Raw genomic sequence first — 12,542 nt, 5'->3', positions numbered from 1 at the left:
AATTTATTCATGCCATTTTCATTATCTTCAACTTCTTCTAATTTATATTACTGTTAAAAAAAACTTCTTCTCATTCAAATCAAAACTTAAATCCAAACTCAAATTCATTTGTAAACTCTCGGAACCCATAACTTTCAAATTCAACCACAAAACCCAGAACCTTCAGTAGAAATTCTTCATCATTCATTGATTTCAGAAGCTTTCAACTACCCAGCAAACATGCACCAACCTATATAATATTACCCCAGAAATTCAAACTTTCTCAAAGCCAATAAATATTACCCTAGAAAATCAATCCCATCAAAAGACCACCAATTCCAAAGAAAAATTGATCGGTAATTGAATTTTTTCTAATTGTTTATCAAGAAATATTACCCTAGAAAATCAATCCCAACAAAAGATCATTTTTTTCCTCTCTCTTTCTCACAACCCAGATCGAGGCACCCTAACCCCACCCAGATCCAGCGACCCCCAACCCTAACCCACCAAGATTGAGCTACCACCAGCACCATGGAACACAACATCCCAATGGAAGAAGAGAAAAAGGTGAAAGCTTGGAGCTTTATGTCCATATTTGGCCAGTGTTCAACAAAAAAAGGTGAAAGTTTGGAGCTTTTGCACAGATCTGAAACTTCTTCCAATGAGAGAAGTGGGATGCAGTGTGGAAGGTGAGAGTAGTTGAAGAGCTTGGAAAAAAATTAACGTCAATTTAGTCCCTCTTAAATTAACACAATCTTCACCTTCTTCATCTCCATGACCCTGATGCAAACCTAGCAATCTTAATCTCCATCATCTTTGGCAGGTTAACCTGCTCCCTCCTTCACCTCTCTCCCTTCGTCCCTTCTCTTTGGCAGTTACGTTGCTTCAATCCACACACCCACCCGCTTGCACATTCATTCAATACTCCGAACACAACTTTTTTTTGCTTTCACATCTTTGAAAATTTGGGGTTTTTTGTTTTATGGTTTTCGAGTTGGGATTTTAGAGTGGTGGTGGTGGAGTGGGTGGACGGTTGGGGAGGATGGTGGGAGGAAGAGAGGGTGATGGTGGTGGGGAGAGGTAGAGGAAGATGAGGAGAGAAAGAATTTTTTTTTAACACAGGGACTAAATTGAAGATTTAATGTTTCAGTCAAATCTCTTTCCTACATGGAATTTCCAAGTGGAAAAAAATAACCATATCACACTTTCGTTAACGGTGTGAACTTTTTTTAACGTCAAGGACTGCTGATGAAGGAGATTTGACACATTCAGGGACTACGGGCGTCATTTTTAAAGTTTAGGGACGAAGTTGAAGTCGGTGGACACATTCAGGGACGAACTTGGCTATTTACCCCACATGATTTTGATAACTGCATATGAGTTCATTGGCAAAGAGAAACAATTGAGATATTAAGGTTGTTGTTATTCATGGGATGGCCCAATTAATTGATGAAATCTATATATATATATATGTAAAGCTCACTTGAGCTATAAGTATTAAATGCATTAATGAGTAAACAATGAAGTTAAACAATTTTCTATTTAACTTTCAATATACATCCACTTATTATTAATTATGAATTAGTAATGGTTAAACTTTTTAATTTCTCATATTTTAAATTAAATTTTAATATTATTTAAATTTTAATTATTCATTACAAATGAGAGAAATTTTAAAGTAATAATAATAATTGAAATTAACTAACTTTACATTAATAACAATATTAGATAGTTAATATTAATCTTTTATGCTTCTTTCTAATTGAAAAGCTTTCTAATTTGTTATATATTAAAATGAAAATGAAAATTAATTTAATAATAATTATTCATCATAAGTTGAGGATTTTCTAAAAAATAATAAATAAAACTTATTACTATTTTTTACACTATCTACTAAAATGTAAAAGTTACTTTGAACCTTTGAATTAAAAATTTCCTTTGTATTAAATAAATTAAATTAAAACATTAAAAATGAATAAAATTACCTAAGTCATTAGCTATTCAACTACCTACTAAAATGTACAACTCAATTTCAATTTTTATTATAAATACACCAAAAAACAAAAAAAAAAACCTTTGTATTATATACATTAAACTAAACTAAAAACTTATCAATAAAATTTTCAAATCAATTAGTTGTTCAACTACCAACTAACTTTCGTGTTTGTTGTATAAGGAAGAATAGAACATGACAAATGACTCCTGAAACATAACACTTTAGTTCTCTAAAAAATGGTGAAAAAATAAACGAACCTAGAAACTCAAATAAACAAAAACTAAACATTTATTTGAGGTAGGAAAGTTGATACGAGTTAATATAATAATTTAATAAAATATTTAATTAGATACAAAATATTTCAAAAAAAAATATTAGTCACAATCATTTATTTTTTTAATTTAATTATCATAAAAAACTTAATTAAATAATGAAGCAGTAAAATTTTCATACATTTGTATTAATATAAAGGAAGCAATAACAAATTTCTCTGTAATTAATATATTAATAATAAAATTAAATATTTTCAAAAGTAATTCAACTACCTAAATTGAATAATAATATTCATTCTTTTAGAAAATGGAAATATATTAGATAAAAAGATATCTTGAGAACACCCTCTCTCAAGTGAGGTAAACAGAAACGAAAATGAACATAATAAAGAAATTGAAATGAAAAGAAATAGAGCAGTCTAAAAACATAAGAAAGCAAGCTGCCTAGAAGCTACAAAACATACGAAACCTACACCAGGAAAGCAGGAAACAAAAGTAGCTTGAAAAGAACATAAAAAAGCCACCAAGGACAAGGTGCACAAGCCAAGAGAACTCAACAAGGGAGAGCACGGAGAGACAGCCGTTAGATAGGAGTAAAGAGAATCTCCTCCAAGCAGCTGTAAACATAAAAATTAACTTGAATTTTGTATAAGAGAAAAATAACAAAAATTAAACTTGATTAATGACAAAACAATGTTATCAATAAATAATTTAGATAAAATAGTTTAAATTTATTGAATAAGAATTCTTCATAATAACATTTTTCTTTTTGGTCCAAAAATTCGCCAGTTTTCTACGTGCAATTTGGGCTTGATCTGCCCATGCCATTAGTAACCCAAAAAGAAATGCTCATCAACTGATGACAAAATTAATTTGTACCTTTATTCTCCTCAAAAAGAATTCTCAGCCAGAGAATATAAAATATAAAAGTGTTTAGTGGTATTTTTAAAAAAAGTTTCTGACCGAAAAAATGATTTGTTTTGCTGTTTTAGGTTAGAAAAGGAAAAGGGTGTTCGTTGCAGCTGGAATTTAAATATACGAGTTGTTGGACCAAATCCAAAAACATTGATGCTTATATTTGTCCTAAAGTCTGACTTTCTTTGTTTTTTTTTATTATTGAGTTAAATATATTTAATTTGTTTGATATCTTATCAGCCCATTAGCAACTATAAAAATTAAAGCAATATGTCATTAGAGAATCTATTCTTACTCAAGATCAAGCCCATAGTAAAAAGGGCCCATTTGGATAAAAAGCCGCGGTCCATATTTATTTATTTGGTTAGTAAAGCTCATCATTCCATGGCCTAAAATGTGGACCACTTTTTCTTATTTTCATTTTATTGCCTCCAACCAAAAATGTGTTTGTAAATCCATTAATCAATTCCAAAATATTTTCCAGAGTCTAAATTCATAAACCACTCAATATATAACATTCATTACATGTCTATGAATCATTATGTTCTTCAGAATGGACATTGAAAAACAGTGGTAGAGGTGTGACTAATAGGAGTAGAAGTAGAACTTCTTAAGTTAGGTCTAGATGTTTGACTAGACCTCTATGTTATAAAATAGTATACAATAGAGCTTATTCTGGAGAAAAAACAGTTCAATCCATAAATCATGATTTTGAGGTTAAAACGTTAGAAATAGACTTCCACCGTACCGCGTAAACCATTAATTGATTAAACAACTCCCACTATAATGATGCATGTAACCTCCAGCAAATTCATAACCTGAAAAATATGTGGAGTTTAACTTCATCTCATGTATATGTTTCTAGTACAACTTATTGCTAATCGATGATTTGCCCCATTTCAAAGTTTACTAAATACCCCTCACAAAACCAATCAAACACATGAAAACAAACTAGTTTACATATGTTATAGAGGATATGGAAATCACAATCAAGACAATAGAAACAATCAAACCACTCTTGCCCACACCAGATGAACACAAATCCTACCAACTCTGCCTCTTTGATCAGCTTCAAGCTGTAACCTATTTGCCAATAGTTTTATTTTACCCCAGCACTGAGGGCTTCCCAGAACCTTCCTTTATCAGTGCTCAATTGAAAAAGTCACTGTCTGAGACACTAGCCATCTTCTACCCTGTAGCAGGGAGAAGAAAAGACCACTCTTTCATCACTTGCAATGATGAAGGTGCTCTTTACTTGGAAGCCAATGTGAACCATAGCATGGTTGAGTTCCTCACACCACCTAAAATAGAACATCTCAACAAACTGCTTCCTTGTGAGCCTAATAAACTGCACCAAGATGGAGAATCTTTACCCCAAGTACTTGTGCAAGTTAACACATTCACCTGTGGTGGAATAGCTATAGGCACATGCAATCTCCACATCCTCCTTGAGATATTATAATTTTGGTCCAAAAATTATGAAGAATTCTTATTCAATAAATTTCACCTGTTATAATTTTGTAACAGCAGATGAGTTAATTGGCAAAGGGTAACAATTGAGATATTAAGGTTGTTGTTATTCATGGGATGGCCCAAAGAATTGATGAAATGTAAAGTAATCCTTAATTTGTAAAGCCATCCTTAAAATGCTTTCTCTCTTTAAGAACAGGGCTTGCAGCCTCCACGGTTGAATTCATTTGAAGAGAATTGTAATATTGTCTTAGATGAATGGATGTCACAATATTGCCTTGAAGAACATATAGATTAAAAGTTAGAAGTTCTTTCCCTAGAGGTGACATCTTCATCTGCAACAAAATGAGTTGCCTCCGTCTAGACCAAATCAGTTACCAACGACTATCAACAATATCTCCAATTTATTGATGCCTTGGATTGTCTGTACATCACTAATGACAAAACACGGCCGGGTAATCATAAAATAATGTTATTTTTGCTACATCAGAAAATTGACAAAAAACTAAACAAACACCTGTGCCACTAATAATGAGTCCCTAAAAATAAGGGTATCTAACTCGGAAGGAGGACTCATAAGAATGCAAGGCCCCAAAGTATCTGATTGAGCACCCCTCTTTGCAAGCCAGTCTGCAGATCAATTGTTGTCCCTACCGATTACTGCAAGATTAATTCTCCACCTCCTCTTGAGTAGGCTTCGAATATCATTGAGAATGGGAAAGAAGCGCTCAACCTCCTCCTGCTCCAAGCGGGTTACAAGCTCTTGACAGTCAATTTCACAAATCACGTCTCTATATCCTCTCTCCCATATCAGTTCTAAGCCTTGCTTCAACGCCAACGCTTCATAAAGAAGGGGGTTTCCTCCATCATGGTGCGAGTGGAACCCAAAGATCCAGCGACTCTGATCATCCCTGAGCAAGCCCCCTGATCTCATACACTGCTGAGTTTCCCGAAAGCTGACGTCGATGTTGAGCTTGACAATTCCCGCCGCCTGAGGTACCCAGTTACGCTGCATCCCACTTCCATCCTCCAACCCCGCTGGAGCCACCAAAAATCTCAAAAGCTCGTCATATTTGTGTGCCATCCAACGCCATGCCTCCTCAAGCGACCAAGGGGAAGCTTCAAAGATCATATTGTTGCGCCACTTCCAGATTACCCATAAACCAGCAATAAACCTCAAACCATTATTGCTTTTGGACTGTAAGCGAATCAAATTGCAGAAATCATTGTGGAGGAAGCCTGGCCAAGCTAACGCCCTCATCCTCATCCACAATTCCCGTGAATGAGGGAAATCACGGAGGCAATGGATTCTGTTTTCCAACGGTGTCGAGTAGCGGGTGCAGACCGGGGAGGGAGCCAAATGACAATGATGTCGGTACACATTCACCTGAAGAGAGTTCTGTATTGCTAGACAGATGAACATTCGAAGCTTTTCCGGCGTCTTCAACTTCCAAATCCAGACCCAGTCCTCCTGCCCAGCCGCTCCTAAGTCACGCTAAAGCAACAAACTATAAGCATCGCAGACTGTGTAGCACCCTGTCGCACTATTGCTCCAAACCCAAGCATCCGTGTAGGCCGAGTCGAGTCTGGGCTTCATAGTAAGAATTTGTTGCCTCACTACTGATGGCAAAGGAGTGGACAAGCGGTCTAGATTCCAATGACCATGATCAATGAGCTCACAAGCGATCTTGAAGTATCATGGATGTCCTCTAACTTCTCTTTCTCATAATCTCTCTCAATATAATAATAATAATAATAATAATAACAACAACAACAACATCTCACATTTCTCTTTCTTTTCTTCATTTTTCATTGTAGTACAAAATTTTATACAAATTTATTGTACAAAAATAATTTACTTGAATGAAAACTAATGCATGTCGTCTCGTTTGGGTGACTCTATTTAATTTTACCTTATCACATATAAATTTATATAAGTGTTTGAGAAAACTTAATTATATAAATATATAGTTTATGACTTGTTCATAAGTTGTTTGACCTTACTCTCATAAGCTATTCAAATTAATTAACTGATGAATAATAGCTTATATATGTTTAACACTTATTATTATAAACATTTAATTAAACATGTTTATCCAAACTTGCCCAAAGTACTAGCTAGTTAGCTAACGCATGTGCCGATTGCTACATATATCTACTTCAAAAATAAAAGAGATTCCATCATATATCATATACATAGACCGATAGACGATAATGTTATAAGTTAACCATCGATCTCATTTTTGGAGGCACTCGCACTCGCTTCATTCATCTCCCAATAGGATCCCTATAACAATTAGATATATATATCGTTAGCAATAAACAACAAGTAGTACAGAACTAATTCTGCACCAATAATATTTACTGGTATTCTTGAAATTAATTAAACACTAACATCTAACTTCTATATATTGACTGTTCGAGCACGAGAGCTATATCTATCTGCCATGCATTTATGAACTTTGGTTAGTTTTGCACCAATAAAATTTGCAGCAGTCTATCTGCCATGCATAAACTAAGATCTGGATTGGAATTGCAAGTCCAACACTCTTTTTCCACGTATTTTCTATGCAAGTCAATTTTGTTCGAGTCGATAATATTCACATTCTAATGGAGATAGCTCTCATACACAATACTTAAACTTGAGTCATGCTTAAAACAAATTAAGCATATATCACATAATCCATCCAACCATTGATTGGAATTAAAACACTTTGAAGTTTCAATATTATAATTAAATGTCATTAAACAAGTTAGCACAAATTTGGACCGGTGCGTAGCATCAGTAGAGTGCAAGAGCGTGATCGAATTATTAGTCTTCCTCTACCCTTCAACTTTCAACTTCAACTTCAACTTCACGTGCTTGTGAGCTTTTCAAAACCTACATATATATCAAGTCAGATCATCTAATCCAGTGCCTAACTTGGTGGTATTTGTTCAGGAAAAAATGGACAAGAAAATTAATTAAACAAAGATATTCATTCGGATATATATGCATGAATCTTCAATACAAAAAAGATTAATTTTCAAATGGGGTTCATCAGGATGCCTTTCGATCATAAGTTGTTTCCAAGCATGACCAGACTTTTTTGAAAGTTTGGTTTGCTTTAATTAGTAGCCTATTTAAATGTCAGTTTCATAATAAGATTTTTACGCAAACCAACAAACATATATTTAAAGAGGCTAGTAGACTTACAAACTAACGTGTTAAATTATACTAAAATAATCTTTCTATAAATAGTACAATAAGATGGCAATAAGATTATAAGCTAATAGGTAATGAGAAAAAGGATGATGTACCGACGGTGTAAAGTTTTTTTACATCGTCAACCAATCAGATTTCAAGGATGTGTCACTTCAATTAATGAAATTAAATAAAAAGAAAGATTTTCTCATATCCTTGAAATCTGATTGGTTGATGGTGTACATAGAAATTAAACTCATAGGTAATTAGGAATTGAAATACTTTGTTCCTTATTAACTGTCAACTTTGAAGAAGAAAAATTTGTTCATATATATCTGTCCACTTAGAGTTTTAAGAGAGCATTAATTGATGTTTTTCCAAGAAATACCCTTACAGAAACAATAAATGAAGAAAGATAAAATACATTTTAAATGGTGATATAGGAAAACAAATAATAGTTTTATGAAAATCAACATAATTAATTGCTTTTCTTAATTTGTGTGAGCCTTCTCTACCTGGACAGATAAATAGAAACGGATGAAGTATATATTAGATTGTGTCAGATTAATTTCTAGGGCCTCAAAGACTATTTATAATCCTACATCATAATAACTTATTTAAGTAAATCATAAATCAACTTTCCGATGTACCAAAAAAATCTCATAACCAAAAAGAGCATGTTGCGACGGTTGCAATATCGCTGTTGTTTCGAGTGTCATGCAATCAATTTGCATGACATATAGCAGCGGTTATACCGCCGCAACCTACAGTACTGTTTGTGTTACTTCTTTAGAAGATGTTTCAAATCAATGCGAAAGTTGTTGATAGATTAATATCTAGTGTTCCGCGGTTATGAACTGCTGCGCGCGAAAGATAATGTTAATCTAAAATTCATGAACTTTTTCTCTTTAATAGTAAATAAATCTAAAATATAATAAACATTGATTAGATTACGTACATGGAAATATAATTTCAAATAAAATTCATTTATCCATTAATATTAAAATAACAAGATTCATTGAGTTGGAAATCGCCTATTTTATATATAATTAATTTCTCCTGTACCTTTGAGCTAGAATATAATCGTAGTTCGATTTTTTTTATAGGCAATATGAATTATATTGAATAGAAGTACAAGGGGTACTTCAACCCAATATAGAAGAGAAAAGAGATAGACTAAGAACTAACATGTACAAAACAAAGACCCTAAAGTGACGGAACTACCCCACCTAATAGTAGTTCGATAAAGTTAATATTTGAATGGCAACTTATATATAGTTAATTTAATTTTGTGGTATTGCATACAAAACCCATATAGAATGATTCGTGGCGGTTACAACCAATGTCGCCCGGTGATTTACGAAGAGTGACTCGCGATAAGGCCGTTAGTTAGACTCCTTGCGTAGAAGACTATGGCAGTTTCTTAACTGTTGGGAAGATTTTTAGCGGCTGTTGAAACCGCCGACCATGGTAATTGTAGTCGCCGATAAAATCCAATTAAGTTTTGGTACGGTGTAGTGTATCTACTAACTTCTGGAAAATTTCCTAATTTGATTTGATGATATCTATATGTTTAGTATGTTTGGATTTACTTATTTGTTTCAAAGTAGCTTATAATCAAAATCATATTGAGAAAGTTTTTGTCAAAAATAAGTGTTTGCTATAATTATGTTGTTTACATTCTAAAGAAATAATCACAAAATAAACTTGATTTTCTATTAGATAGATAACATTAACAATTTGGAGACTAACACCGTGAAAGCTGGCAGCATTTTCCCGTGTTCGAGAATTTCCAGCCTAATCGATGGAACCACCAGCTATTTGTTCCATCGTTATAGATAGCTCCAGTACTCCCTCACTTGAATTTGGCCAGCTGTGTTGTGGTTGTTCATTGATGCCTGAACCCTAGAAGGGGAAGCTATGATCTATGGCTGTGAAGTGTTGTCCGGGATAGGATATATTTCCTTCCATTATCCACCTCTGCCAACAGGTGTGTACCAGTCTTTACATTTTGTGTACCTATTACCTATTCTGTCATCTAATTGAAGCTTACTCATTTACAGCTGGTATGATTAGTTGGTTGATTTGACTTCCCAGCATTGCCAAACCTCCATTCGTTAGTATAAATGCAGCTAACAGGTAACATGATGTTCATATACTCCTGCTACCAAGTCGTGGTCTGTTTACATTGCTGAGTGGTAGATATACACTGCTGCTACCCTTTACAGTTTTTCTGATTTAATTCTTGCGAAATTTTGTTGTTATAAATTGAACTTATGGGTGCCTTGATGTTCATCTGTTGTTGTCCATTTAGTTCCTTCATATTCTGTTGCTTTGATCAGTTAATCTTCGTAATCTGAATGAGAGATATGAGTGGGAATGTGTATTGCATAAGGATTCTGTGACCTGGGAAAAATGCTTGTATAATCAATGCTTGAGGAGGTAAAAAAAAATGCATAGTCCGTTGTTTATTTGTAATTTTTTTCCTCTGAATTCTGCTATCACATTCAATTTATCTTTTACTACCTATTTTTTACATTTTCTGTCATCATCCGTTACTATATTAGTATTAAGTATTAACACAAGTGAATTTATCCTATTATTCAGTTGAGTATTGAAACTAACTCTTCTCTTTGTGGCTTCCATTTCTTCAGGGACTGTCTTAACTTGATACCTCACAAAAATTCTCATTCGCTAAGATGTGGCTTCTAGCAGCCCAATTTGAAATACGTCAACTGAATCTCAAGGATGCTCGTGTAATATTAGGAAATGCTATTGGAAAGGCTCCTAAAGATAAGGTAATAACTTGAAGAAGCTACCATGATTCCGTTGAATGTATTTTCTTTCAAGAATTCAGCTGAGATTTTGGCTACTTGTGGTGAATACCACTATCTAACTAGTATTGTGATTAAACCAATAATCTGTTTCTTGAGTTGTCATACTGATTTATTGTGTAATGTTTACACAACTATTTCTCATTATATGTTTATGTTGAACATGTTTCAGTTAGTTCTCATCGGCAAACACTTATTAATGCTTCTCAATTGAGCATCAAAAACTACTGACATTGTGCTATTGTTATACTAAACATGTTGGTTTCAATTTAAAATGGAGGTTTTTGATGGGCAAGATAGTGTTGTCTTCTTGCTATTTGATCTTGAGGCATAGACCTCTTCTTGCTATTTGATCTTGAGGCATGTGAAGAGCTTCTGAACACTATTGAAGTAAGCTGACACACATATAGACCTCTAAGGATTGATATTATTTTGTTAGGATATTTGATATGAGTTAAGCCAATACATATGTTACGGTTCATTACTAACTATGGCCTCCTTATTTAATAGATTGAGAAGAAAGTCATTCCTAATGGTGATTACCCAGATGACATTGAAGAATGCCTAGCTGGCAAAGAAATGCTATTCAAAGTGTGCAACAATTCTGGAGTTAAGCATGATCGAGATGATTGCTTCCAAATTCTAAGGATATGTACTGACCTTGGTATCATTGCAATGTTCCATGAACATGATGTCTTAGTTACTCCCAAACAGGTTTTTATTTTTTCATTTCCCATTGTTCATCTAATCCAATTTATTATTCTATAATTTTACATGATATAGCTAGGATTTATTTCATTTTAGATGATTATAGAGGTTTCAATTTTATTCATTGAATATGAAAACTTTTACATTCATTTAACTACACTGATATATATTTCCACTTCAACTTCAGGCAAAGTTCTCTCCCCCCTTTAGTGAGCTGGACATAACTGAAGAGGATGGTGAGATTAGCCTTAATCTGACTGGTGATAAAAGTGCTTTAGCTGGTAGCAATGCAAAGGACAAAGGACCTCACCATTTGCGCATGAAATTGCTGATAGACTTTGAATCAGATGAAGAAGATGATGCTGGATTTACTGGTAGGGATGATGGTACTTTTGCAAAGATCAGTCCTCTCTCTGATATGGCCTGTGATGCTAATGGGGAGGGTAATATGCCAGATGCCATTCAGTCTCAAACCGATGCTAGAGGCACTGTGAATTCTGCAGTAGAGACTGACATAACTTTCTGGTGTGGTTCATGAACCTAAACCACCTATGTTTGGAGTTGAATTGACTACCAAGAACAACAAAGGTCTGTTTGTAGTTAAGATTGAGGCAACTGCTGATGCTGGTGCAGTCGCTCATGAGGGAGCTAATTGCAACTCTGGTCTGAAATTTCTGTCATTGTTTGGAGAAGAAAGCATGGAGGCCCCCTTGACTAAGAATTCTACTAAGAAGAATCTGAAGATTGAAGTTTCCCGCGTTGAAGTTGAAGAAGTTCTGAACAAGATGGTTGACGATCCTCACATAATTGTCATATCAGATGATGAGGATGATGTTGGTGCTTGATGCATCTCTTAGCTTATTATCTACATGGAAGATGCTGGACGTTAGTTGTCCTCTCTTGCTATAAAAGATGAAGATTGTCTTCTAAGACAACTGCCACCAAGGGCTTTCTATTTTGCTACTATTATCATCTACTACTATTAGGTCTTTTTGATGGGTGAATTGGAACTTGTACACACTCCAATTTGATGTTGTGTACTTAGGAATATGTAGTTTGCATTGGATGTATCCTGAAAAATGTTGTTATGCAACCATATATATTAATTAAATAACTTCCATGTTTAGAAGTTTCTGTTCAGCTTCCAGTTTAAATCATCAGTCTCTCTACCTTTTACTCCCTCC

General features: G+C 34.1%; 2 protein-coding genes across 9 annotated transcripts; one reads left to right on the top strand and one right to left on the bottom strand.

Moving 5' to 3' along the window:
• Positions 1–5,269: 5,269 nt before the first annotated feature.
• Positions 5,270–6,055, bottom strand: LOC130719872 (uncharacterized). Its single transcript, XM_057570471.1, has one exon. It carries the CDS (start codon positions 6,053–6,055, stop codon positions 5,270–5,272), a length of 786 nt encoding a protein of 261 aa, XP_057426454.1.
• Positions 6,056–9,125: 3,070 nt separating this feature from the next.
• Positions 9,126–11,913, top strand: LOC130718126 (uncharacterized). Of its 8 annotated transcripts, none has more exons than XR_009012526.1 (8): positions 9,126–9,286; positions 9,586–9,806; positions 9,880–10,014; positions 10,131–10,258; positions 10,471–10,614; positions 10,823–11,040; positions 11,161–11,364; positions 11,546–11,913. XR_009012526.1 is itself a non-coding variant. In XM_057568609.1 (7 exons), exons 5-7 carry the CDS (start codon positions 10,516–10,518, stop codon positions 11,894–11,896), a joined length of 654 nt encoding a protein of 217 aa, XP_057424592.1. In that variant the 5' UTR covers positions 9,128–9,286; positions 9,586–9,806; positions 9,880–9,955; positions 10,159–10,258; positions 10,471–10,515; the 3' UTR covers positions 11,897–11,913. The 8 variants fall into 8 exon arrangements, 6 of the variants coding, with proteins under 6 accessions (XP_057424592.1, XP_057424591.1, XP_057424589.1 ...); XR_009012527.1 differs by having other exon boundaries at positions 9,127–9,286; positions 10,931–11,040; XM_057568609.1 differs by lacking the exon at positions 10,823–11,040 and having other exon boundaries at positions 9,128–9,286; positions 9,880–9,955; positions 10,159–10,258.
• The last annotated feature ends 629 nt before the right edge of the window (positions 11,914–12,542 follow it).

This window comes from Lotus japonicus, chromosome 5, assembly GCF_012489685.1.
Source record: "Lotus japonicus ecotype B-129 chromosome 5, LjGifu_v1.2".
Taxonomy (NCBI): domain Eukaryota; kingdom Viridiplantae; phylum Streptophyta; class Magnoliopsida; order Fabales; family Fabaceae; genus Lotus; species Lotus japonicus.
The sequence above is the reverse complement of the archived record's forward strand: the minus strand, read 5'-3'. Positions and strand labels throughout refer to the sequence as shown.

Bases quoted from the DNA above. Each gene is read 5' to 3' on its own strand.
- LOC130719872 (XM_057570471.1), bottom strand. From the start codon at position 6,055: ATGTTCATCTGTCTAGCAATACAGAACTCTCTTCAGGTGAATGTGTAC.
- LOC130718126 (XM_057568610.1), top strand. From the start codon at position 10,516: ATGTGGCTTCTAGCAGCCCAATTTGAAATACGTCAACTGAATCTCAAG. The intron at 10,615-11,160 runs GTAATAACTTGA...CTTATTTAATAG, and splicing joins GAAAGGCTCCTAAAGATAAG to ATTGAGAAGAAAGTCATTCC. The intron at 11,365-11,545 runs GTTTTTATTTTT...CTTCAACTTCAG, and splicing joins TCTTAGTTACTCCCAAACAG to GCAAAGTTCTCTCCCCCCTT.